The sequence below is a fragment of the Falco cherrug genome, chromosome 9, assembly GCF_023634085.1.
Source record: "Falco cherrug isolate bFalChe1 chromosome 9, bFalChe1.pri, whole genome shotgun sequence".
In the NCBI taxonomy this organism is placed as follows: Eukaryota; Metazoa; Chordata; class Aves; order Falconiformes; family Falconidae; genus Falco; species Falco cherrug.
This window is the reverse complement of record NC_073705.1, coordinates 14,652,799-14,679,931: the sequence shown is the minus strand read 5'-3', so window position 1 is coordinate 14,679,931 and position 27,133 is coordinate 14,652,799. Positions and strand designations below refer to the sequence as shown.

Here is a 27,133-nt window from a genome sequence, read left to right as displayed (position 1 = left end):
TTGAACTGAGACTGAGAGTTAACTAGACTGATCCAAAGTTGTTAAAAACCAAGAGAAAAGCTTTCATATTTCAGACTTCAATCTTTCTCTGCTCCCAGCGGCCAAAGAAAATGCCATTAGCCTTGGAGGTACTTTTGGTAAATAAAGAAAAGGGGAAAAAGAAAAAAGAAAAAAAAGACGAGATAATAGTCGTTATCCTTTATTTTTCTCTCATATATATATATTATAAACCATTTTCTCCAAGGCGTGAAAGTGTCTCACTTCAGCCCACAGAGTCAAGGGAGCCTGAGTTTTCAAAGTCACATTTTGAAAGGGACGTGTGGCTTTACAGCCCAGCTCAGGCGTCTGTTGCTAATACGGGGCAGTTCACATGGGCTGGTGCAAATGCGGGCTCCCTGCAGAGATCCCTTTAGCTCTTCTATTAGGATTGTGCCAGAGTCTGAGGGAAAACAGCACAACTCTGCCTGGCTGGAAATCTCAGACACTATTTGCACATCAATACCCAGAAGAAGGGGACAAATGCTTGCTTGTCATATCTCCCAGGCTTTGAGTTTCTTGCTATTTAGCTATTTATTTGAAAGAATTTGCAAGGGGGAATAGTTCCAGGGAGACGGGTAGATCCCAGGGTCATCACTGCTGTCCTTCACTGAAGGCATCAGGGATTTGAGGGACTCACTGGTGACTTTTGCTTTTATAGAGTCAGAGCTGCTGCTGGTATTTTTCCTCATAGCTTTGCTGTCCACACCACGGTGACAGAACTGGGAGCTCTGCAGAAGCTGCTGTTGTATGAAAGCTTATTTGGGAAAAGGCTATTTTCGGAAGCATTGCCTGTAAGCGAAGTCATGTAAGGAGTCCTCATTTGGGTCTCTAAATTTCTTGTGGGTAGGCGAATCAATGCACACAGAAAAAGCTGGCCTTTCACTTTGTACTTTGCTGTCTCCCTGCCCCAAGTTGGGGCTGGTTACAGCTTCTCTGTGAAGATTTCTTTAACCTAGTCCCTTATTGCAAGAGGGGTCCCTTTGCTTCCAAACTGGTACCAGCTAAACCCAGAGAAAATAAACTAACAACAAAATAACCCCCAAACCAGCAACAAAACCAAGGCATGAATGAGCAGCTAGGCTAGACTATTAGAAAATGCTCTTTTTATTTCAAATGTGTCCCCAAAGGATCAACCTTAAGACCAGCACTGCAAGGTCATGACTCCAACAGACCTGAAAGTGACTGCTTCCAACACGGCAATTCCCACTCCATCTCTGTGTTCCTCCCTGTGAGCAAACTGAAACTTCAACCTATTCCATGAGACTACTTGGACACTCACATGATTTGGGGTGATCATGTCTCAGCTTTCTTCAGGACTGACTGTCCTAGTAGACAAGACAGACTTTCCCCAGTCACATGTGGGCTCCCATCTCAGTAACAGCTATGTCTAGGATCCCTCTCCTGGAGGAATGGTCACAGGCACCTAAAGTGACTTGAGGCAGCAGTGATACGGGAACGAGCATGTGCTCTGCTGGAAAGTGACCTTTGCTACACGGATGCTCCATTACCAGTCCAGGAGAAGCCCTTGTCTGCATGTCAAGACAAGGTCATAGTCACCCCACTTTGTGCCATGGTGCACGGAGGAAAGGAGAGGGTGTCGAGGTCTGCATGCTGTGATGGAGGAGCTCTGTGAAACAGCACCACAAGTGAAACATAACAAGATCATTTGAATGCTTCCAAATAAATGGCTCCCAGAGTGAGGCGTCTGCTTCTGGCTCTCCCTGCTGGGTTCCTTAGAATGCTGGCAACACAGTATTCAGATTTGAAGTCACTGGGAGTTTTGCAACCAAGTTGCCTACAGTCTGGGATTTCACCCTTTCCGAGAAACTATTTGCAATAGCCAGCCATTGCAGCGGGGAGGGGAGCGCGAGGGAGGAGGGGAACCACAGCGCGCACTTGCTCAGCGGAGCAGGAAGGCAGTTAACAGCCAGTACAGCTGTTTTGTCGGTTAAAAAGCAGGTTCATTTTCAGTGAGCTGCCTCCAGAAACCAGCACTGGCAGTGCCACCAGAATCCATTTTGGGTGGAAGAAGCAACACAGTTATGCTTCTCTTCTGAACAGAAATATGCAGAAGCATCTCATGAAAAGCACAACAATGCTACGTTTATTAGCAAAAAAAAAAAAAAAAAAAGACACCGATAAGCTTATTATTACCATTATGGCAAAGGTTCCACTGAAATTTAGGCTAGGCTCTGTGGTGGATGCCGTCTGCATTCCAGAAAACATTCCCAAACGCCAAGGACTCATCTGCGTGCCGGGTCTAGTAAGGTGACCATGGTCACTTGAGACATCAGTGGCAGAGACATGATGGCGTGATGGCTCTGTCCCACTCCAGCCATGCACAAATTGCATCCACTTCTTTGGTTTTCCTGCTGTGGAGTGCAAGCCTTGATAGTAGAGCTGCTGCACAACACTGCTGATTTTGAGCCCTCGGGGACTCATAGCCCCTTTCATGAATAAAGGCAGCTGAGCGGAAGCAAGGCAGCTCCGGTGCTCGCAATGCTCCCACACTGCAGTGCTCGGGTGGCATTTCTGCAGATATTTACAGTTGCACTCCTAGGGAGTCTAATAGTCCCATCTGGAAACATCAGAGCTCAGATGGGGCTAGAAGTGGTTGTGGCAATTCCAGGCAGCAGGAGATGGATGTATGGGGCTTCATAAAAGTCATTGCAAGGATATGACACAGACAGTCCTCATCTCCCCTTGTATCAGAAGCAGGGAGAGGACACAGCATGGCTCCTGAAAGAGCCGGCAAGCACGGAGTGCCTGCACTGTGCCTGGGGGGCATCGTTTGTGGGGGCTTTCCCTGCACTTGTGGCATGTCTGCTGTGTGCAGGGCACCCCAGGCAGTGCACCTGATCTTCCTGAGTCCCTCCAAGGGTCCTAGACTGGAAATGGTCTTCTTTTTCCAGGCATGTTCAGCTTTAGGGAACAGGCTCAGAAATCCCTAATGAAACAGTATGATAGAGGCATCGCCAGGCTTGGCTGCCTGCTGCTGGTGCCAGGGGAAGGGGGGTGCTCCGGGCTCCCTGAGGGCTTTGGATTGTGCTGTCAGCCTTCGGGAGGGGCACAGGAACGGGATGGCAATACCCCAACCACTCCTAATCTCCTTGCTAAGGTCAGGTTGTTCCCAGCCATTGCTGAGGCTCAGGGTGACCCTTGCTACATTGATCAAGTATTTCACATCCCTGTCAAGTGAAAAGTTCTCTGTCAGCAGCCTCCCCCATGATCTCCAGGTGTACTTGCATAAACATGCAGCTTTACATCCTCATTATGCACAAGTGGATACCTCTAGGCACATTAAGAGTCTTGACTGTTTAACTCCACCAGCCCAGTTCCACTGAGAGCCACAGCTCAGCCCTTCACTCTCAACATCACACTGTATCTGGAGCGCATAACTGTCACTGGAAACCACATGTGTATACCATAGCCCAGAAATGGCTTCTTTTCATATAACCAGCCAGATCTCACCTTGCCTGTGATATGCCAGACCAGGTCAACCCTCCAGTCATCCTCTGAGGAGGCAGGACAACTATCATGCACCATTTGCAAGGTTTTGCTGGCATGGGTGGAAAAAGGGAAAGCAAACTCATTGCAGAATGACAGGTATCTTAAGATGCAGGTTTCACCATCTCTGTCAGAGAGCGTCTAGTCCTTGCTGCTGTGCAAAGAACCATCAAAGTTGTGAGTGGCTTTGTCAGCACGCTTTTGCATAAAAGAACACAGCAACTTGTAAAGTGGGTCTGTTCCCCAGGGCTGGTCACGGTCACTCACAGCTCCCAGTGCTGCAGGACAAGCTTAGGCTTTTTGTGGTTCCAGGAGTACCACAAGACAGGTTGGAGCTGAAAATTTCTACCACCCTCCCATGGCTTTATTTTGTTTTGCAATTAGGCCAACCCAGAGGCAAATTACGATAAATAAAAGGAAAGGAGATGAAGGCGGCCTTTGCTTTTCAGCAAAGTATATGATAAGGAGCACCCTGGTGTGCCTGCTTAGGAGAAAGAAGCAGCTGTGGTTCCCAGTGAGAAAATTGTAAATGTTCATTTAGGATAAGACAGCCAAGCAAAGCACTGCCTAGATAGACTCCAAGTAGCCACTACTCCACCATGCTCCCCCAGAAAGCCAGCTTGTTCTGGGGCCTTTTCCATGTGCTTTCAGACAGTGCAGGAGCTAGGGCCACCAACATGCAGGTTGGAGGACCAGGACTCTGCCTGCCATCCCTCCTGCAGTGCTTCACTTTCCCCATCCTCCTGTTAATGGGCAAAGATATGGTGAAGGTGAATGCAGTATCATTCACAAATCATTGGAGGGAAGGACTTAGGGCAAATATAATGTAAAAAAAAAAATCAAGCACAGAAATAGTATTTTTATGAGCAAAGCAAAAAATTCCATGCTACTCTGAGCAGCAATATGGAGCTGGGCAGGAGCTGGCGCAGTGGGTCAGTGTTTGGGATGCAGTACCAGGGCTGAGAACCCAGCAGCAACCTGCCCTGGCAAGAGCAGATAGATCAGAGCTCCTGCAGGTGGAAAGTCACTGGAGTAGGGGACTAACAGCCAAGGGAAACAGCCTGGCGGTGTGGCCCATGTGGACAGAAGTGCTAGACTCTTACAGCTCATCTGCATTGCAAAAGGCTGTCAGGACAGCAGTGTTGATAACTTTGTCTAGTAGGGACACAAAATGAGGTAAAAAAGTGCTCCTTTGGGTGAAATACATGATACATTATCTTTCCTCTGTCTGGCACTGGTGCAAGGAATAAAGGGGTCTTTCTTTCCTACCAGCTATTAGTGCTGGTTCTTGCCTTCCCCCATCCCCACAGTCCAGCACCCCCAGCACATTCCAGAGCTGCCAGGACAGCTGTTCCTTCCCCTCTTGCCAGCCCCGAGCATCCTTAGCAGGAGGAGCTGGACGCATCCAAGTTGTGCCAGGAAGCAGCTTTGTGCTTGGACAGTGAACTTAAGACACTTGGAAATCTTCTTTTTCTGTCACCCAAAGCACTCAGCTGGAAAGTGATGCAGATTTTGTGACAGCAAAGAACAGGGTAGGGAGAACCAGTGCCTGCTAGCAGAGCCAAATCGGCAGTATCAGGAGGCGGTTTCCTCCCTTCCAACACCACCTTTGCTCACCAGGCTGTACCAGAAGCAAACAGGGGCAATTCCACAGGGAAACCCACAGCCCCACGCTGCCTTTAGTCAGTCTGGATAGGATTTGGAACTCATGGGTTTTGCTGTTTCTTGACGCAAAATAAAATGAAAAAAAAAAAAAAAAGTGGCAGCAAATTGGAGGGGCTGCAGGAAAAGGAGATAAAGATGATTAAAGGTTTAGAAGGATTGACCTATGAGGAAAGATTAAAGGAACTAATTATGTACAGCTCAGATAAAGGATGAGTAAAGAGGTGATTTAATAACGACCTGCAAACACTCAGGAAGGTGTCAACAGTAAGGAAGGGGGAGGAATTGTTTAGAGTCCTTCACTGAGGAACAACACTAGTGATGGAATGAAAGGGGAAGGTGACATGGGACATTGGCACAATGCAGACAAAACCAGAGATTTCTTTGAGGAGCAGCAAGTCAGTTAGGAGCACAAATCATCTGGAACCCTCTGGCTTTCCATCCTTAAGTGACGGAAGAATGCAGTTCTAAGGTGTCCAGGTGCTTAAAGGTGCAGGGAAGTGCTTTAATAGGATTTTCAGATGCATCTGAGCAGGTTAGGCAACAGATTTCAGTGGGAGTTCGGCACTTAAATAGTTTCATCACTTCCATCAGTTGCTTGCTTACATCTTTGCACAAAACATCTTGAAGGTCTGGCTCTAGGACTCATCATAAATCCCCCAGCAGAAGATTAGAATGGATTCCAAGCTGTTGGAGCCCTGTAAAAGTGGACAAGCTGATGTGCAGGAGGATGTTTTGTAGGAAACCATCTTGCCTTGTCAGGGCATTGTGCATTGATCTGCACAGTCAATTTGAAAGTCAATGAGATTTAGACTCCCAGGCCCATTAAAATAAAAATTTAAAAATGCCTTTGGCACTTAAACACCTTGGTCAGTTAGGTAGGTTTTTGCTGCAGAGTGACTGTGGGTTATCAGTGCTCAAGGTGAACACAGACACAGTGAAAATGCCTCCCCAAAGCAGCATGTTCTCCCGTGCGCTTCACTTGGGGGTGTCACCATGTCTCCAGAGAAACATGTCCCATATTTCTCTGTGCTGCAACTAAGTCACCCATTGTTTTCCTGGTGACAGGGGACACTCTTCCCCAGTAAGTGGTAGGAGTAATCAACTGGATGGAGGAGAGGTGGGAAGACATTAGAAGGAGGAACAGCATGACAGTGAACTGAAAGTCTGCTGTCTGCTGGGATGAAAGCCCCACCAGACTTCCCAGCTACGAGCACTATGGAACTGTAGGGAGGAAACGCAAGTGTGGACTTAGAAGAGGATTACTGACCTGAAAGCTGTCTTCCCACAGCCCATTGCAGACATTACTCAAGAGTTCAAGACCAATCTGCTCTCCAAGTAGCTCAACCAACAATGCCTACGTGGTGGGGCTCTCCAGTGTCATGCATGGAGATTCACCGTTGTGCCCAAGGCTACCCACTTGGCTTACTGCACCTACCCAACCTCTCAGACATCAAGGTTTCAGAGGAGGTTACTACATCCCACCAAAGACCCTCCAGCTTGTCAGTGGGAACTCTAACCATGCACTGTAGATGGTCACGGTCACACCTCTATCCCAAACCCAGAAGCACAAAATTTGTGAAATGCACTTGCTTTCTCATTGTTCCTGAATATACATGAAAATATTTTAATAAAAAGAAAAAAAAGAAAGCCAGATTTGCCAAAGTGTAAGCTTACCCAATATCCAGCCATTTGACTGTCACAGCTATTGCAGCTGCAAGTTTAGATTCTGTATGAGAATTTTGAAGACAGTAATAATAGAAGGCGAGGGGAGAGGAGAGAGGTTGTGACTTGTTCTTGTTATCGCCCTGAAGCGTTTTTCAGGGCAAATATTCTGGAGACAGTTTTCATTAAACCACAAACTTGTCAATTTAGCCTAAAATATATATGTGTATTTTCAAGTAATTGCTTAAAACAGGGAGATATTTGAAAGACTGGTTTAACCCTTTTGCAGCACTTGAGTCCACTTGAAATGGTATGAAAGAGGAAAGTTAAATACAAAGATAAATGCATAAATGGCCAGAGTTGCTATGGAAATGTAAGAGGATGGAAATTGAAAGTCAATAGAGGACTAACTTACTGTTCAATTTTAAAAATAGTCTTTCTATACAGAAATGGAACATTTTTCAAATCTCTGTTGGCCTGTATTATACAAAATGGGAAGTGGTTTTGTGGCTGGGTACATCTATTTAATGCTGCATCCTCAATCTGCAAACTGCATGGTCAATGGGACATACTAAGTGGGACCTTTTTCTCAAGTTAATGATAATCACAGCTACAGAGCCATGAAAAGCACAGGTATGTGGGTCAAACTCTGTGGGATATAATGACAAATAATTTTTAGGCAGTTTAGGTCCCATCTGTTTATTTTTTTTACACAGTTTCCCAAGGAAACGAGGCTTAGCTGATGGGGCTAGCTGGGCCACAGGCACTGCATAATAGTTTCGTAAAGCCACTGGCCTGCAATCAGATTTGATGGAAGAAGAGACATGTCAGAGGAATTATGTTGTAACAAGCTTTATAAGGGAGGATATACTCAAATTAGCACTTCTTCCCATCACCCTTCCACCTCCCATCCCACTCCCAGGACGTGATATGAGCTCACCCACTCTATCAGACACCAGAGAACCCACATGGGAGACAACTGTAGGAAACCAGGTTTTGTAGGTTCCACTGCTTGCAAAGCGACTTGTTTAATTAAGATAAATGTAATAGACTTCCCTGGTTCCATTTGGAGAGGGAGAGCAAATTATGTTTGTACAGCACAAAACTCCATCCATGAGCAGCATATCAAGTGGAAAGGGGGCTTTGCTTCAAGCCATCCGCACTTATGCGCCCTATTGCCAGGCACTACTGGGGCTTGTTGGTAGATTTATTCACCTACAAAGTATCCAGTGCCATTTTGGCATTGGCAGCCCAAAATTCATGGCTTATTGTGTCCCACATCCCAAGATCCCAAAGGCATGACTCTTTTATCCCCTTGGTCTTCTCTGCCCATTTGCAGAGGTTTTCCCTACCTCTTTACTCTGTGGTGCTCAGAAGCTGCAGGCAACTGACCCGACACGCAGCTCTGAGGAGGAGAGCAGAGCATCCCTGGGACACGCTCCTGCCCACCTTTCCCATGAAATGGACCGCTGCACCCCTTTCAAGTGTCTGGGCATGCTTTCAAAACACTCAAGTCTCACACAACAAGTTTCCTACAGCTGGAGGCATCTCACTGATTTAGGTACGGCAAAGCTAAAAAAAATTAACAGACGCAGATGCTGAAATTCAGCTTTCCAGTGGGAAGAGCTGGCACAAGCTTCACACTTGGCAAAATCATTCTGCCACTTCCTCTTTTCTGAGATACTTTCCCCAAGTCTAGCTCCATACTTTTCTGCAAGGGGTTTAAAAGAAATCCATGGCACCAGCAGGATTCTCACCAGTCCCATCTCCCAGCCCGTTAGAAAAAGGCCTTTAAAAATAGTTACATGCTGCTGGGTGGGATTTTCTTCCACAGGTGCTGTGCAATATAGAGTGAGATGAGATTCTAATCATAGCTGCTTCACAGAGGGAAGGGTTCAGAGTTTAGCTGTGTGGCAGCAGCCTCATTTTCACAGCAATATCGTTATATTCTCTGGGTGTCAGGGGGACACATATTGCTGTCATTTCCCCGTGCTGTGTTTGGATATCAGATGCAAAGAGCAGCATCGAAGCATGCATCTATCACCACTCCATCGCACTAAGCCAGAGGAGAGCAGCCTGTCTGGTGGCCTGGTGCATCTGCTCTGAGCTCAGCTCTGATGGCAGCCAAGGAGCTCTTGGCCAGCTCAACCCATGGAGGAGAGGCTCCCTGTCCTGGTGGGTGCCCTCCCCTCCAGCTAGAGGGGTGGAGAGAGAGGGCTCCCCATCCGAACAGAGGTTGGGCACAGAAACAGGAGCTCAAGGCTGCATTTCCCCAACACATAAACATCTGACAGGGCTCTGCACTCCCCACTGAGGACTGTCTCTTCCCCACCACAGCCCCATGCTCATGAAAAATTCACCACATCATAAGACAAATGGCTTTCCTCAAAATTAGTCAAAACCACCGGATTTTCTTACACTTAAGTTGCCACTACCCTGCTCAAGGTGTACAACCTGCGTGGCATGTGAGGTCTGGTTTTCTCTAGCTGGCTATCTCGCCAGGGTGCCAGCAGACGCTTCTGCTGCATGGGCTGTGCACTTTCTGCCAGGTCCCTTCACAAAAGAGCTGTCAGTCCCCAGGAGGAGAAGGTCCCTGCCAGAGCCTCAGCATCTGGATCTCTTCAATGGAGCAGACTGGTAACCTCAAGACTCGGAGGGATTTCTGACAAGGTCTCCCAACATAGTCCAGCAAACATGTTTACCATCTGCTAAAGTTCACATGACTGAAATGCATGTGGGAATTGCATCACCACCACACAGCACAGACAATAATACCTTCTCCTTTAATTTTCCTCTTTCTTTGGCACTATCTCTGCTGAGCTATGCCCACTGCCTTCTGTCAGCTCATACAATTAGGGCTGCGGTAGGTCTGTGCTAGTGCTGACTTCCCCATCACTGTGTTTTCAGAAGTTTGAGTCTAGCCACTTACAATGTCCTGGAGGGACACAAGGCATCACCAGCTTATTTACAGTTAAAGATATTTTCTAAATAGAGGTGCAAGCCCAAAACACCACTCCAAGGACTCTCACTGCCATGAACAAATCCAGGGAAAGCTCAAGAAAGGATGCACTTTGGCTCAGCATTTATCTCCTTTGGTTGTTTTCTCTGTTGTTCCTTCCTCTGCAATATATCGTTCCTTCCTAAGCCCCAGATTTTATGAGGATGTTTCATTTTTAGCCTTTTGCTGCAATATTAAAGCAACTAGTCTCTACGTTTTGCTTTAAGGACATGAAATCCACTGCAATCAGCCTGGGTGCACTCAATGCAACAGCCTGGCATGACTTAGGGAAGGATGTGAGCTTTTAGGGATGCCTGGCCCCACTCCGGGTCAACCCTGAACTGGTTAGTTGGGTACCCAACCTGGGGCAACTCTCTAGCCAGCAGCTGTCCTGGGGTCCTGGCAAATCCACCCAGGTTAATATGTGCCTGCTCACTGGGGATCCTACAGAAAAGTCTGATAAAATCACGGGGAGAGAAGTGACATTCACCACTTGGACTGGAGCAGCCACCAACCCATCCCTGAGGGGAAGTTTTCAGAAACAGATATCACCACTACACAGCTATACCTTCATGTCACCCACACCATATCCACAGCCAGAAAACCATAGATGACAGCAAAGTCACCACAGCGTGACCAGTTTGTGGTAACTTACCCTCAAAGGCACACTTCCACATACACAGATGTTTCATCAGATGTGTGACAGGGCTGGCAAACTTGTCTCAGAGCTGTTCTGTGGTTACCGGCAGCAAAGCTATTAAACCCCCTTTGCACCCCCATATGCATTCATTTCATGTGTTTAATCCTGACAGCCCTAGTAAATTCTTCCTGAAAAGAAAAGAAAACCCTTGTTTCCTCTCCCCTTGAGCTACTGCTTCTTGTTAAATGTCATTAAAAGCAGAACCCACAACAACATCAGTCCTTGCTGAAGGTTAGAACCACCTTGACTGTAATCCTGGTGTGGCACTGGATGTTAAAAAGGCAAAAACAAAAGCAAAAAAACAGATACTTCCTTCCACTTCTCTGTCAGCTCCACTTTGCATCAAAATCTCCTTTGTATGTCACTCAGTTATTAAAGTTGTGGATTGCGGCTCAGTGTGTGTGTGTGCGAACGTGTGCATCTGTGTATGCCTGCATCTCAAAAACTGGGTCACCCGGAGAGTGCTCCGTGAAAACTCGTCCCTGACAAATCCAGGCTGGAAAGACTCAAAGATACTCCTTATAATGTTTCTTTTCCTCCCATCATGCTTTGAATGGAGCAAATAATAGTGCTTTCTGCTGTATTTTTGTATCTTTTATTCAGCAGCTTCCCGAGGTAAATAACCTCCAGCAGGCAAATCTAAGGGGATGCTCCTATCTTGCCTGTGTCTACTCACACTGAAATCATGATATACTTTGCTTTCATAAGGTTCTTTATAAAACATTCCCTTTATTCCAAGAGAAGCAGCTATCAAGGAGGGCAAGCAACTCCCCAGATTTGACTCAGGCTCCAATCCCAGCATCTTGTCATCCTCCTCTCCCCCTCACAGCCCCAGGGATGCTGGCAGGGCACCTCCACAGCACTCAGGGGATCTCCGCGGACATGTCCCCTGTCAGAGCACATTGCTGCTTTCCAGCCATGGCATTTTTAGCAAACAGGCACCCTTTATTTCCATCAAGGCTCTGAATAACACCACCCAGGCAGTTTCTGTCTGAGGCTGAGGGGCAAACCCTGTCACCCACCTGCTCTCAGTGGGGCAGCGAGAGGTGGGGGGAAACTGGCTGAAGGCAGAGCAGGGCTGGCCCAGCTTAGCACTGGGTGAGACCATGGGCTGCTAGAGCATGCAAGCAGCAGGGAACTGAAACTTGCTGACTCTGTGCAGGTCAGAAAGGCATGGGCCACAGTCACAGGAGGAGCAGAAAGCAGGAAGACTGTGAGTTTCCTTATTAACAGCTTATTCTAATACTAACAGCATCAATGAAGGAGTGGCAGAAAGAAATACCTCAGCAGGGAGGATTTTACTGCTAAGGCAGAATTGCAAAGAGGGTCCTGGGGGCCAAATACTGCTTTTTGCTGTGCTACTGTCAGTGCACTTATTTCCCTTAAAAAAAGCAAAACTTAAGCAACCACTAGCCAGGACCAGTGACAGGAAAGGGGTTGGAAGGATCTGACTTCAGACACACATTTGCTGGCCTGGGGAGACTGTAGAGATGGATTTCAGAATCCCAAGATGGGGGAAATGGAGTTGAGGAACAGAAAGTACAGTTTTCATGGGCTCTGATCTGTGGTCCAGCTACCTCTTAGTGATTCACTCCAGTAAATCACAGTGTGTGGGTCGCAATCCCCATTTTACCAACAGAGAAAACGAGACAGGGCATCTATCATCTAAGGGGGCTCAGCAGCATCCAAAGCCAGGCAGGGATGGCAGGGTGCCCTTCTGAGCGGATTACACTGATCAGAAAAGAAAACAGAGAGATTACACCCCAGGAGCAGGGGTGGGGACACAGGCTCCCAGCAGATCCATGACTGAGACAGAGCCTGTGAGAGAGGAAAGAACGACTTCCAGGCATCCCCTTGTGAATCCTGCAGCGTGGGAGCTGAACCACTGCAGAGCATCCCAGCGCTGCCACATCGGGCAATTTGGGTTTGTTTCAGGTTACTGCGGAGAAGTGCTCACCCAGGGGCCTTTGGTGGATGTGTTAAACTGGACTGCCAGGCTGTAGGGAGGGGGGACAGGGCATAACAGTCTCCTCAAGCCCACTCCGTGTCCTCTGCCTAATGTATTCAGCAGTGAGTTTAGGGGATCTCAGGAGAATGAATTGTCAGAGCGTCTGAAGCAAGTGATGGCAGGGGAATTACTGCTAATCCTTCTTGCGGGACACAACACTCTAAAGGATTTAAAGACTTTTTTTAAAATGAGGAAAAAAAGGACAATCCTCCCTTCTTTCATACATTTGGGGCTGGTCGCTTGCTGCTGGCTGGGATCTGAAAGAGAGAAAAGGGAACCTTTGAGGAGAGGGAAAGGATGCGAGAGGGGGAGAAGAAAAGATAGACTGGAGATGAGATCTGGAGAAAAGCCTATCTTCCCCTCTCTGGGAGTGTAGGCTGCAATTAAATCTCTTTTGCCTGACAATACCCTATTGTTATTTGCATAGTGCTCAAGATGTGGCGATAAGGGAGGAAGGAGCTGCAGGCAGGGCAGGCTGCACTTGCTCTCTTATCACCGGGCTGCGGCAGGGCTTGAACCCTCTGGCTGGAGGGACAGGGGCCGGAGCTCCAGGGCAGGGCGATCTTCCCCTCAGCTGAGGATCTGCCCCACTACCAGCAAGGAATGTTTTCTGAGCAGCTCTGGTGGGAGGATTTGGGGAGCGCGGGGCCGTATGCCCTCTCCCTGCGACACATCTGATCTGTAGCCGTGGTCAAGGCTTTACTTTTGTGGCCCTTTCAACCTGCACCTTGATGCTCCTCTTGGTGCACCACCTCAGCTGTGGTTCAGCAAAGGGTGCTGCTGAAGAAGAGGTACAGCAGGGTGCTGTGGGGTGCCTAAAGCCTTTTGGGAAGTGGGGCCCACGTTTTGCACATCAGTTCACAGCATAGACACCCTGTGTGAGAGGGGGGTCAGACAGGTATATGCTGTTGATGGGAGGGCTTAGGTACATGGGTTAGATATGGGGAGGAGATGTCTGTTGCCTTGGGACTGTCTCCCCTCTTGTAATGTGTGTCCTGTAATTGAGAATGACTATAAGCAGAGTGAAGAATAACAAATTGTGACCTGGAAGATTTTTTGTATGTACTGATTCACTCCCTCTATATACTGGGTAGCCTTGGCAGGCATAAAGGGAAACTTGGACTAGGCTGCTTTTGCCCTCTGGGGTTGTGGTCCTGCAGAGATGCTGAAGTACTTTCATGCCAGTCACCTGCCCCAGCTGGAGCTCCAAGGGCTGCCAAGCTCCACCGTGTCACCTGCAGAACAGTGCTGGTACCCATGCGATGCTCATTTCCATCCTTCCTATTCAGACTCCGGTCTTAAACCAATACCTGCTCTGGAGCATGGGCCACAGGGGTACTGCAAGGACAGAAGACATATCAATATCATTGCTAAAGCTGGAGTGGCCCAAAGATGTAATTTGGGCAGCTGGTAAATACAGACGTGTTTTCAGGTGCAGACATTTCATTTGCTAAAAGGGGAGGCTGCGGGGGAAAGCAATGCAAGGGAACGTGAAGGGAAGTGCCATTATGCCACAGGGCATCCAGTGACAGTAATAGCTAAAATCACGATTTTGCAGACTGAGGTAATAGAGAGCATTGTAGAACGGCTTTAAGGCTCTCCTAATGAATACATGAAGGTGTATATAACACACTTCAAGGCCAGAGTTTCATCTGTATTTAAATATATTTAAATGGTTGCTCAGTCCTTCTCTTCCACGTGGGTAGGAACAGGACTAATGCAGGTAGGTAACGTTAGCCCAAGTGGAGCTAGCTCCCAGGAACTGCCCATGCTGGGAAGACATGGAGAGGAACATGCAAAGCATCATTCATTCTGGATGCCTCAGGATGATGTTTCGAGAGGGTGACCCAGGGTGTCCCAGCAAGGAAGCACCAGGGTGAGAAGTGCACATGTCCTGAATTTGGGCTCTCCACAGCAGGACTTGCTGAAAGAGCAGAATTACCTCCCTCTTCTCAGGAGTGATGGAAAGCACACCACTGCTGCCTTAGTTGCTCTCTGAATAGGCACCAGCATGCAGAAACCCGATCTAACAGCAACTTCTCAGAGGTACTGATTTCAAAACCTTTTCTTGTCACCATTATGCAAAAAGGTAGCACTTTTAGACTCATCAGAAAACTTCTGCCTTCTAGTTGCTTTAGGCTGTTAGTGCGGGCAGCCCTGGGACCAAGTCACCACCAGCAGCTGAGATTCACCCAGCTGCTAAATTGTGGCCACTTTCCCTGAGATCCTGCACCAATCTCTTTCCTATTCTTTTTAATCTTTTTTCTTGATTTTAAAGGCTTTTAACAGAACTGTCCTCAATTATGCAATGTTTCTCTGTGCTTGCAGCAACACAGGGAGGTCCAGGTTGGCGGATTATTGACTTTGCCCTCTACACGACCTTGAAGCTGAGGAAGGTTCACACTACTGGCAGATGAGCTCTTCAGCAAATCATGCTTTGCTGTCATTTGTCCCAATTCTCAGCCTCAGCTGCAATGGCAAAAAACAACTTGTTAAGGAATTGCTTCTCTCCTACCATGTTCAATTGCTCTCAGTCTCAGGCAGTTCGTATTGATTGACTGAACCTACTCAAGATGTTTTGCAAAAGGCACTTAGTGAAATTCATTGTGGAGATTCTTCAGTGTTTTTACTGCCCAGATTACATGTGTGATACAGCCAGGTGAAGGTTTACCTTTTAGAGGGTCAGGGTAAGAGCCATCATGGCAGCAGAATTTCTGTTTTGTTAAAACTTCTGCTTTTTAAAGTTTTGTTAAAAGTTCCTCATGGTACAAAAATGAAAAAAAAAAAAAAGTTGTTGTTTTTTTTTTAATTTGGGTAGATGAAAACATTTTTACATTTTGGTTTTGGTTTGGGAGGCTACTCAGATTATATAAATAGAAAGACATTTCAAATGAAAAGGTACTCTAAGGAACAACAGCAGAAGCCTAAACCAATGTTTTTTTAAATGATGCTGTGGAACAATTTAACTTTTATTTGAAATCCTTTTTTCCAACCCCTCCAAAACTTTGCAAAAAATCAGTTTCCATGCAAAATGTCTGTTCCAAAATTACAACCCCATGCAATACTAAACCAGAAACCCTGCTATGACAATTTCTGTTCCACAGCTTCACTACGCTACCTCATTAAATTACATAAGCCACCTACAAAATAGCATTTCCAAAAGGACAAACACACTCCTAGAAAAAGTTTCAACCTGTCCTGTCAAGTATCAGTCAGTCCAGAGAAATCAGCTGCTTTTCCTTGTTTTCTTGATCTTTAAACTGACACTGGAAGTCTGTGCTGATACCTGGGGAGGCCAAGGGAACAGCCGTGCGATGCTGCGCCTGCGGCCAGCCGGATCCAGGCGGGCATCAATGCGAATGGCTCTAGTTTTCAGCTTTTACATAATGTCTCTGCTACAGTGCGGAGACCACAAATGCAATCATGCTAATGAGGGCTTGCTCGGTTCAGAGCCCTCACTGCAAACCGCATCTTGGTGATGATGCCAGCACATCATGATGGCCTGCCTCTAAGACTTCTCCCTCTGTCATGTGAGTAAGACTGGAGCTTTGTCTATACTGGCATTTTGCACGGGTCAAATTAAGCACCTAGTGAAATCAGGGCACATCCCCATTACAAATGAAGTGAAATAACTTGGATGCAACAGCCCTTTGGAGCTTCATCTCCATCTGTTTTTATGACCTGGGTAAAACAGATGCTTTAATAACTGGAACAGGTTCAGCTATTTACATGAGAGATGAATGTGGACCTGCATAGATGTTTGGTTGGCTGCTCATTTATTCACCCAAATGAGTAAATAATATCAAAGCTACCTGCTGCACAGTGAACATTTTCAAACAACAGTGCATGCCAGCATGTTTGAAGATGAGAACATTCAGTTTTGCTTTGGAAATTTGCTTCCTGTAACAAAGGCAAATAGGAATGTGTGTTTCTGTTTGAAGCACAATGATTTCTCCTTTTATAGTATTGGGGAAAGTTGTTTTGAGTCTTCTAAAAACAAATCTACTTTTTCTCTGCCAGGTAAATGGTGAAAACGTAATTGTTGATACAGCCCTTTCCTTCCTAGACTCATAAACAACAGAATATAGAAGACGGGCACTGCCAGGGCAGGTTACTGACCTCCTGGGCTGTGCAAAGGGGAGGGCTGGGGGCCACTCACCCCACAGAGCTCACAGCTGTGCAGGTCAACATTTATGGCACGTGGCTGTGCCTGGCACCCAGGTCCTATCAAGGGGTGTTCATGCCAACAGGCAGCCTGTCCTCCTGGGCCATTCAGGGAAAAAAAGAAAGTCCTGGTTCTGCTCTGAAGGTCTCAGCAATAGAAGAAATCAGCTTGTGTCTTTCAGAGCACCAACTACTGCTGAGACCAAGTGAAATCTCTAAACGCATGGAGGGAAGCAGGACTGAGAGTGACTTTGGGGCTTGCAGAGAACAAACGTCTTCCAAACCCCCTTTTTTTCTGAACACCCCAGCCTCCACTCTCTTTCTCATTGTACCATCTCACTCTCACTTCCAGAAGCTATGATGGTTTTTGTGCTTTCTCTTGGGCAGTAAGAGGGCCTGGGGCAACTCACATATCCATCTTTGCTGTGGGGACTCTGAATAGGAAGAGAAGAACAAGTATCTGGTTTCTTTTTAAATTGTACAGGTGGGAGCCTCCTCTCAGCATCATCCCAGCTTTCCTAAAGTTGCTTTGATATTCAACAAACACTCGCTTTTTAAACAATACTGTCCTAAACCCGTACTATAATGCCCAGAACCACTTTCAGGCTTTCTAAAAACTGATTATTATAATCACAACCAAGAATCATAGGACTCTGCTTTGTGCCAGAAATACATATACACCCAATTGTTTGTAGAGGAACCACAGAGAGAAAGAGTGAGGGAGAAATGCAGGTTCAGTGCTGCTCGATTCAGGAGCAGGAACTCCTACCTAATTTGATTTTCCTCTTTTGTTTTCCAATTTAACTTGTAGCTATTGAAATCCAGGCTAAAATTTGCTTTGGCCTTCATGCTCTCCTTTGGCCTCAACCCAGGGAGCACAATGCTGTGCCCTGGTTCACGGCACCCCATCTCCCGCCCACCCCCCCCATCCCCAGCAGGCTCTCCCCAGGTGAGGAGGCAGCCCTGCTGGCACAGCACAGCACTCTGGACCCTCAGTCACAGCACAGGTAAGGAGCACCGCACTCTGGAAATTGCTGCAACAGTACTTGGCAGGTGCAAAGCAAACTCACTGGGCAAGTGAAAGCAGCATTGAGCTTAGTTTTATGAAAGTTTCATCACATAGGGCACAAAAAGCCTTTGAGAGGGCTTGGGGGTGGGGGTGGGGGGCATTGGTAGTGTTATCTGGCACAGCACACAGCAAGAGAACTGTGGTGCAGCTTTTGCCAGAACAAGCCCTGGCACTAGCTTGCTCTCTTTTTCAAATAGTGTCTGATGTTGATCTCACCACTGGCTTCCACGGAGATGGTGCTGACTGGTGCTTAGAAAAGTGAAATGGATCAGGCCCTTTCCTCTGAATAAATATCAGATCTGATTCACCACTCAATTGCTTCTGTTTTACCTCTGTAGAACGTCATTGATTATAGAAGGATTTGCAAGTTTAAAACTAGAGTAATTCAGTGATTAATCCTAACCAAAGCCTTTCATAAATAGAGAGCAATATGCCAGCACTATTCAATATTCAGCACATCGATGGGTGCGCTCAGTAATATGATTCAATGGCATTTAGACTTTCCTTCCCTTTATTCAGGGCAGCGCTGGGATACATTTAGTTTAGCTAACCCAGACTTTTCTCCTCTATCTCTCCTCCCTGCAAAATGTCAGGCACATTCTCGGTGAAAAAAGGCAAAACTCTCCCACCCAGTGACTGGCCTGTTCCACGTAGCACCTGGACCCTGGGAAAGGCTGACCACACGTGTTGAGATGCCCACCAGGATCAGAGGCTGCCACAGCCTGACAGTGGGAAGGAAGAGGGACTCTCAGCCTGAACAGGTCCAAAGCCCATTTCAACCCATGGGCTGAAGGCTCCTACAGCAACTTCCAACCGTGAACTAAGGCTGGTCCAGAGAGTAGAAAAGCTTATTCTAGAACTGGCTGGCTGTAAACATCAAAACACTTTGCTCAGACTGAATCTTGCTTGTATAGGGCAGTCCCACACAGTGTATCCAGAAACACTGCATGAGGCAAAACAGTTGAGGCAAAGAAATAGTTTGATTTTAAAGGTGTTAAGCATTTCTATGGCTCTTTCTGGTCCCACGGATTTTTGGATCTCACGCAAAGACCTCAAACCACTCTTTCAAATGCTATATAATATAGCTGGATATAAATAAGAGTTCCAGGTGGTGACAATATTTGGGGGATTCAATATTTTGTCTTGGTCTAAAGAAAACTGAAATAAACATGTTAAGGAAATGTCCCACCAAAAACAACCTCCCCCCACACTGATGACATAACTGCTCAGCTGCACTGAGTGGCTGCCAGGTGGTCTGTGGCTGTAGGGAACTCCATTTCCCTCTGCAGGGTTTTCTCCCTGAGCCATGGTGCCTAAGGAGGCAGACCCAAGACTTTCAGGATCCAAATCTTGTTTCTGTTTCCCACCACTTTTAGACCCAAGAGTCCTGTACCTTTGCTCTCCCCTGGAGATCCTGGGGTCCCCTCAAAGAAACAGAGCCTGAAGTTCCACTGGGTAAATGACCTCAGGATCCAAATACAGTTTCAGAGGCAGGTAAATGACAGTAAGAGCTGTCCATCTGTTCACCAACCCACCTGACCTGTGTGGATTGCTGGACCAGCTTTGGCTGACAGCTACAGGCAAACACGGGGCTCAGGCGTGTGCAGCTGCTGACACTCCTTAGCTTACAAGTTCCCTTGAGAAAGGGTGACCAGCAAGGCAGGTATTTTTGTACTGTTTTTACAGTGCCTTCATCTACTTCCTCCAACTCTGAACAGCCACGGAAGTACCAACTTCTGAACACCAGCCATCAGCCAAGCCATGATGGGAGACAGGGGAGAAGTGATCTCTCTTTTTCTTCACATGAGCTTTGCCTCCTCATGATTCCACTTCTTGCCTTCTAACAGGACTGCTGTCAGTTGCCTCCAGAAGATGTGTCTGCTGATTTCCTTGTTTGTCCACTCCAGATAGGTGTTCCTCCTCAGATATCGGGACAGCCCCAGCCTCTGCCTCAGCAAGGTTTTATTCACTTCTCCTAGTACAATCATGATAATTCCAGCTTTTCCTTCAACAAGCTGCCAGGACTGGGCAATGTCAAACTCAAAGCTACACCACTTACTTTCCAGAAAGTCAGTAGAGATGACTGCAATGACATTTCTGCTACTCAAAAAACCTTCTTGGATGATATTGGTGACAATGGGTACCCCTGGTAGGAAATCCCTGTAGTAAAGGCAAAGCTGGAAGGGAGGTGTTCCTCCTTCTAAGGGTTCCACCAGCTCTTTCATCACCCATTCCTGGTCTTTGCTGGAGTGGATAACAAATGCATCATAGGTGTCACCCCTTTCTGCAGTGTGTTTACACCCACTGAGCAGCACCAATGAGTAGTATAGCTGGAAGTAGTACTTGTAAATCAGGAAGAGGAACACTGCTGCAGCGAGCAATGCGATCACTGAGAATGCCACTGTACTTGCTTTGAGTTGGCAGGAGTGCAGATCGAAGCTTGACAGGCTCATGTTCTTCACATATACAGGTGTGTGGCATATCATCAATTCCCTGTTCTGCAGTAGGTCCTGCTTTTCCTTTACCCATTTCAGAAAGTTTAGGTTTGTGCAAGAGCATTCAAACAGGTTTTGAGAGATGTCTAACAGGACCAGACTATCAGGCAGGATTCCCAGGGCTGAGTCCACCAGAACGCTCAGCTGGTTGTTGCTGAGATCCAGGGCTGTGAGCGCTTGCAGCGGCTTGTAGACTACAGGATCAAAGCTCAGTAGTTTATTGTTGCTGATGTTTAGCTCTTTTAGTTCAGAGAGGGCATCAAATGTATTTTTATCCACCTGTACTAATTTGCAACTTGAAATATCCAAGGTGTGGAGGTGACTTAGGTTTTTGAAGTTGTTGGCCAATTGGTTGTTCTCAAAGGAGTTGCCTGCCATCTTGAGCACTCTCAAAGAGTTCAAGCCACAAAAGGTACACTGGGATTTAACATGAGTTCTGGTATGGGAAATATCGAGGTATATGAGTTTCTGAAGGGATAGGAAGACAGGGTAGGAGCCAGGACCAAACAGATTTGTGTGCTGAAGGTCCAAATATAACAAATTCTTCACATTAGTGAAATCTCCAGTAATTCTGATGATAGAATTGTAACTTAGGTTCAAGTATTTCAAATTTGGACATCCGGGAAACAGAGGGGAACAGCAGCGATAGAAGGAGAGGTGATTCTCACTCAAATCTACCACCTCCAGGTTTCTTAGACTCTCAAATTTCTGTCGGAAGCTACTGAGGTCTTTGTTCTTGGTAATACGAAGCACTCTCAGCTCCTTGAAAAGAGAGAGCTTCGTGGCAGGCACTTCCTGAAACTTGCATTTCTTGCATTCCAGCTGTTTCACTTGAGAGAACATAGGAACCTCTGACATCTTTTCAAGCTGGAGGTTCACCAAGCGAATACTGGAGACGTTGCCTAAGCAGTTAAAAAGAGTGTCTGTGTCATCCTCAAATCCCCTTACACACACTAAGATAAATTCTTGCATTTGTACCTGACACAGTCCACTCAAGAGTCCTCTCTGAAAGTCTACCAGTTTCTTACTGTCACTGAATTCTCCAGCAATTAGCCTGTTGACCTGTAAACCAGTCAGGCCTTGAAGAGAAGTGTGCATCACGCTGAAGTTCCCAAAAGAGGCTCTTAGTCCCAGCTCACCAAGGTGAATCTTTGCAAAGGACCCTGGCTGTATGTGTTTTATATTATTCAAGGAAAGCTCCAGTGTAAGGTTGAGCCTGTTCACTTCCTTCAGGGCATCCAGGTCTCCTTTGGAGATATATGTGATCTTGTTAGAAAGAAAGCTCAGATGCCTGAGAGAGGTCAGGTTGCTGAAATATTTGGGAAGCTTCAATGAAGCAATGTTGTTGTGGCCCAAATTCAGCTCCTGCAGGGTATGCAAGTGTCCGATGGGTAGGTCAGTCAGAGAGGCTATGTTGGTTTCCACCAGTACCAGTTTTTTCAGAGATGTTAAGCCATCGAAGGCTGCTGTCCCCAAGTACTGGAGGGAATTGGCAGTTAAAATTAAGGTGGAAAGTTTCTGAAGATCCTTAAAGGAGTTATCTTCTATTGTATGAAGGTGGCATCTGTTGGGCAGGAAAAGAGAATAAATGTGCATGTAAAACTGTCCCTTTCATGTCTGCTAACACTACAGTACCAAGCACTGGTGCAACATTCTTAGGCTCCACCTCACGCTGGGGGTCAGTTTGGCTTTACTGTGCTGAGCAGTCAGCACTCCTGAATGTGCAAAGGGAACCCTTCCACAGCAGGAGACCTTCTCTCACCTCCTCCTCCCTCTCTAAATCTGAAGTTCAGTTGCAAAGCAAGAGACCTTGAGACACGCTGAAAGTCAAAAATTCAGGCAAGCAGCAGGAAAGAAGAATTGCGGCCTTCTGTTAAGGCCAAAGTAACCTCCTAACGACCATCACTTATGGCAGAGCTATACAGATAAAGCACGTCCTTCCACCTTGCACCCCCCAGACCTTCACACTGTCACCTCAGCCACAATTGGGCAGTTCCACTGGCACCAGCATGATGCAGCAGTGGCAAAGATCACAATTCTTTTGCTGATGATATCTGAGAGGCACCAGACCCCAGGCCATGCTGGTTCTAAAGGAGAAAAGGAAGAGAGGAAAAAGAGGGTGACCACCTAAAACTGGTTTCATAAGGGAAGATCCAGAATTCGAGACCCAAATCCATTCTGCAATTAATTCAAGTAAAATCAGTTTTATAATGCAGCCAGTGCTTTACAGCAAACCCGCTCTGCCACTCAGACACTTTGGAGCTGTAACTGATGGAACAGAGTGACATTTTTCAGTGAAACAATTTACCCAGAGAAACTGTTGTCTTAAGTCAATGGAAATTATACATCAATTCAAATTTGCTAATAAGCCTCCCCCATCTCCTCCCCCAGATATGTGAGGAGAAGGGAAAAGGGAATGTGTTGATATTTTAAAACAGCCTTTTAGAAAATGAATGTACCTTCATTTTTTTTAAACTGTGATTAGAAGAACAGCTCACCCAAGATGTTCCACTTTGAAGTTTTTGTTACAGTGAAAAATCTGACATTTTTCTTGTTCAGAGAGAAGTAAAACATCTTCCTCTTCCTTCTCACATCCCATCCCAACCTACACGATCAGGCTGACAGACCCACCTCTGTGCAGCAGGTGGGCACTCAGTAACCAGACTAAAAGCTGCACATCACTTGACCATGGGGATGTGCAGAGAGACAGACACAGGGATAAAGACACAAGTAAAACAAAATGAACAGCCAAGACCAACAGACCGCAAAATAAGCAACCATGGTGGCCCAGCTGATGAAGCAAGGTTAACCAGTAACCCCGTAAAAGAGCTCATTACCTTGTAAGATCAAGAAGCTGCAGTTCAGGGACTGATGAAAAATAATTTGACCCCAGTGATTTCAGATTATTGAAACTGAGATCCAAGTTCTGGGTGGTATCTGGGATTTCAGCAGGAACTCCAGAGACGTTCAGTCCCATGCAGCTGAAAGTTTTGTTAGGGATGACCTGTAACAGTGGCAGATCCAATCACGGTCAACATCTGCTCTTCAAGAAGTGCCAGAAAATTAGTCAGGAAAACAGGAGCAGAATGACTAGCCTTGTAGTGAGTTTCTAAATGAGCTGCCCTGAGCTTTAGGAAATAATCTTATATACCCTAAGCATCTTTCCCACTTCTAATAGAACCAGTCCTACTCCCCAGGAAGAGCTGCGTTTCTTGCTGATTGAAGCAGGTGCAAAACTACAGGACAGTGTTCCTTGAGGCTATGGATGAACCAGCAGCAACCTTTGAGAGAGCCAGCAAAACAAACACAGGGATGCATTGTATGTCCAGGATCAGCTTTCAGCTTACAACAGGCAGCTGTAACCAAAGTTATAATTGTCAGCAAAAGTTTGGAAAATGCAGGGGCCAGGTACTTGGAGTACTGGTGAAATGACTCTACAGTACAAATCAGGCAATAATCTGTATTTTGCAGAAATTATAGATAAGGCTTGGATCTCTTCCAAGGGAAATGTAATCTATTAGATTAACTGTACTGCAGTAACCATCAAAGGTAGAGAAAGCTAACAAGAAGAAATGGTTCATGCTGCTAGTTCTGGTTCTCAGATGTTTTTGAGACCAGCATTTACTTCAAATACTTCAATTGCCTTGGTAACAGCCTTGGAAAAAAAGATAGGCTTTCCTAAGACTACTAACACACAACAGACTTGATGCACAAACCTCCCAAGCAGAGGGAAAAGTTGCAGCAGAGAAACAGAAGGATTTTGTGCTCGTTTAGAGATCACATACCTCCAAACAGGGATTGAGGAGGCAGCCTGCCAGCTGTGATGGGACAAGCACCAGCTGCAGCACTACCATGAGCATCCACAGGGAAAGAGCTGTAATCTGGGACATCTTCAGGAGGCCAGGCATGCAGGAGAAAGCAGCGTGAGTATCACTCAAGGACCTGGAGTGAGAAACTTCCTGAAATGCCAAGCGTTGTGTTTCATCACTCCTGCTTCTCACTGCACGTCACTAAGAATTGCAGAAAACAAGGAGGGAAGTGAAAATGCTAGTCGCCTGTTTTCTAGAAATGCTTTGAGTGAATTGCTCTTCTTGCAACTGTTTTTCTTAAAAAAAAAAAAAAGGTTTTAAAAAAAGAAAAGCAAAAAAAAAGGAAGTAATGAAAGGTATAGTTTGGACTAGAAATTAAAGAGGAATATGGGTTGTATCAATGTGTCAATTGCCTTCATCACCTCAGCTTAGCTCAGGTCAAATTGGCAAAAAAAAGGAAAACACTGGTGAAATCCTCAGTCCAATTTCTGGAAGGTCATGCTTCACATCCCATAATTCAAATGCACTGGATAGAGCAAATGATTCTGCCTTTGTATCCCTGCCAAGCTCCCAGCTACTCCACACTGGCAAGTAGTGGATAAGTGCTCTGCTGTGGCAGATGTTTTCCTGAGCCATGTAACAACAGGTTTATCTATGGCTCAGCTCTTATGAACATACATCTGGGTTTTATCCATCTGGTTGGACCTCAGTATTGTAATTATTACAGGAACAAGCTGCACGTGGCCAGGCACAGGGAGTAAATATTGGAGATTCACCGAGCAGTCATAGCCCGAGACCTTACACCCCTCCTCACCTTTTCCTTGGGTGGGTGGTTGCTGGGGGCAGCAAGCTGGGAAAGGCATAAACACCCCAGCTGGGCTTAGAGCTGCTATCTGCCCTGGTCATGCCTGAATCTGCATTTGATGCCCAGCTACAAAAGTGAGTACCTCTCAATACTGTCCTTAATTTACAGTGCAAACACAGCTGTTGTTTCTGGAAGAGCCTTTGTAAAACCTCGCAGTTGGCAATATTAATTTAAATCAGCTGTAAGCCTTCTAATAAAGCTCCCTGCCTTCATTTATTCTGATAAATGGTAGTGCATTCATGTATCTACTCCTGTCTTTCTGTAGATAACTAAAAAGCGTTACTGGGGATACAGCCATAGGGTTCCTCGGTATTATTAACACCACATAGACAGAGAAGTTGCAAAAATGTGAGATGAGGATGGGATACTAGTCTAGAAGTAGACAGAATAGCGAGTCACTACTGATGAAAGCCTGTGTAAATTAATATTAAATATAAGCTGCAATATCAGTCCAGTGAGAAATCCACTTATAAAGAAAAGTTTAAAATATGGCAGGTGGGGACTGGACTTCTTTGGCAGGTCAGTAGATGGCCACTGAGATGGAGAAATCCTAAAATAACAGATGATCTCTGCAATGAAAAACACAAGGCAGCACAATGGGAGCTAAAACCGACACCCTGATGTGCAGCCAGATAGTGCCCATTAAGTCAGCAGACAAGAAGTTTGTTGAAATTGGACAAGTTCTACAAAATCCCTGTTCTAAAAAGCCTCTCATGATTGCAGGTATTTCCTTTTACAGATGGAATCAAAAGTGACTGCTTCTGTGCCTGGATTAAGGAAACTGGCAGAGCATCATGTGTCTGCAGAGAGGACAAATGAGTGCATCTTTTAGTATTCAATATGCAGAATGAAGCAATCCACATTTAATTTTTATCTAAAGCTGAGATGAGCCTGAAGTATGCTCTAGAAATTACCATTTCAATGGAGACGCACTGAACATGCTGGAAAGTTTGGGAGCATCACAAAATCCGTCCAACAGCCTTGCTCAGGGGTCAAGTAGAAAGCGCAGCTTAAAGGACGTTCGGAGAATGTGCTGCTTCCATCACAAGCAACAGTTTCACAATACACATCACAATTTGTTCAAGGACAAATCCTACAGAATCTGCAAGGGATGGGGTGCAAGAAGAAAACATGCAAGCTGGCAAATCAAGCCCAGCTACCGGTTTAGAAAGTCAGTGCTGGTTAACTTCATATTCTTCAGCTTGCATACAACAATGTGCAATGACTGTAGAAAGCCGTAATGTCTATGTAATTGCCTCTTTCTGTTCACAAGAAACAAAAGTATTATTTGGAATCCTTTAAAGTGACAAGAATAACATCTGAAGTGAAACATGATTCACTGCGCTGGCAATTTACTGGTGGGATCATCAAAGATCTTTTAGAAAGGAGGTGTTACAGAGAATCTGTATTTCTAAGAACACATGCCCGAGTGATCTTTGTTCTCTTGAACGTTATTATAATATAAGTAACACAACAGCAGACAGCATATACTCAACCTCTGTGATCTGAAGCAAGATATTACATAGCATAAGACAGCCACAATGTAGCTGGACTGACAAAACCTCTTGTACTTGCTTACGTGAAATTAAAATAATTCATGAACTCCAGCCAAAAAGAAGAGTTAGTTAACTCTTGGACAAGACAGCTGGTGATAGCCATGAGAACAGATAGGGCTGTTTGTAGCTGTGGTGATTTCAAGGTCACAGCTAACTCAGTATCACATGTAGATCAACAGCTATTACCCAGAAGAGAGGATATATCTACCTCAGTAGTCAGCAGTTCCCCAAGTCTATCTGCAAATGGAGACTGAAATACTTCTTACCATGTTCTTCAAGTTTAAACACACCAGGTCTTATTTTAAGTGAAAGGACCATCTGTAACAACTATTTGGTTGTGAGTCATGGATCAGATGGGAGAGAGCATTCCTGAGATGCTGGCACACACACAACACAACATTTGTGGAGCTAGAGATGGAGAGCACTACAAGAGCTTCCAAAAGCACTTGAGAAGCTCAGGCATGGGGTAACCTACACCAGCTGACCCAGTATTGCTCTCAAATGGGTTGCAGCACTGGCCATATGTGCCATCCTAACTAGCACAATATAAGCTAATACAACTCAGCTCAGCAATCACCGGTGGAGAATTAAGCTTA

General features: G+C 46.0%; 1 protein-coding gene across 1 annotated transcript; it reads right to left on the bottom strand.

Moving 5' to 3' along the window:
- Window positions 1–183: 183 nt before the first annotated feature.
- On the bottom strand, window positions 184–24,284 carry TLR4 (toll like receptor 4). Its single transcript, XM_005441990.3, has 3 exons — window positions 24,093–24,284; window positions 23,145–23,311; window positions 184–21,871 (listed from the first exon to the last, which is right to left on the bottom strand). The coding sequence occupies exons 1-3, from the start codon at window positions 24,213–24,215 to the stop codon at window positions 19,612–19,614; spliced, it is 2,550 nt and encodes an 849-aa protein (XP_005442047.2). The 5' UTR covers window positions 24,216–24,284; the 3' UTR covers window positions 184–19,611.
- Between the last annotated feature and the right edge of the window lie 2,849 nt (window positions 24,285–27,133).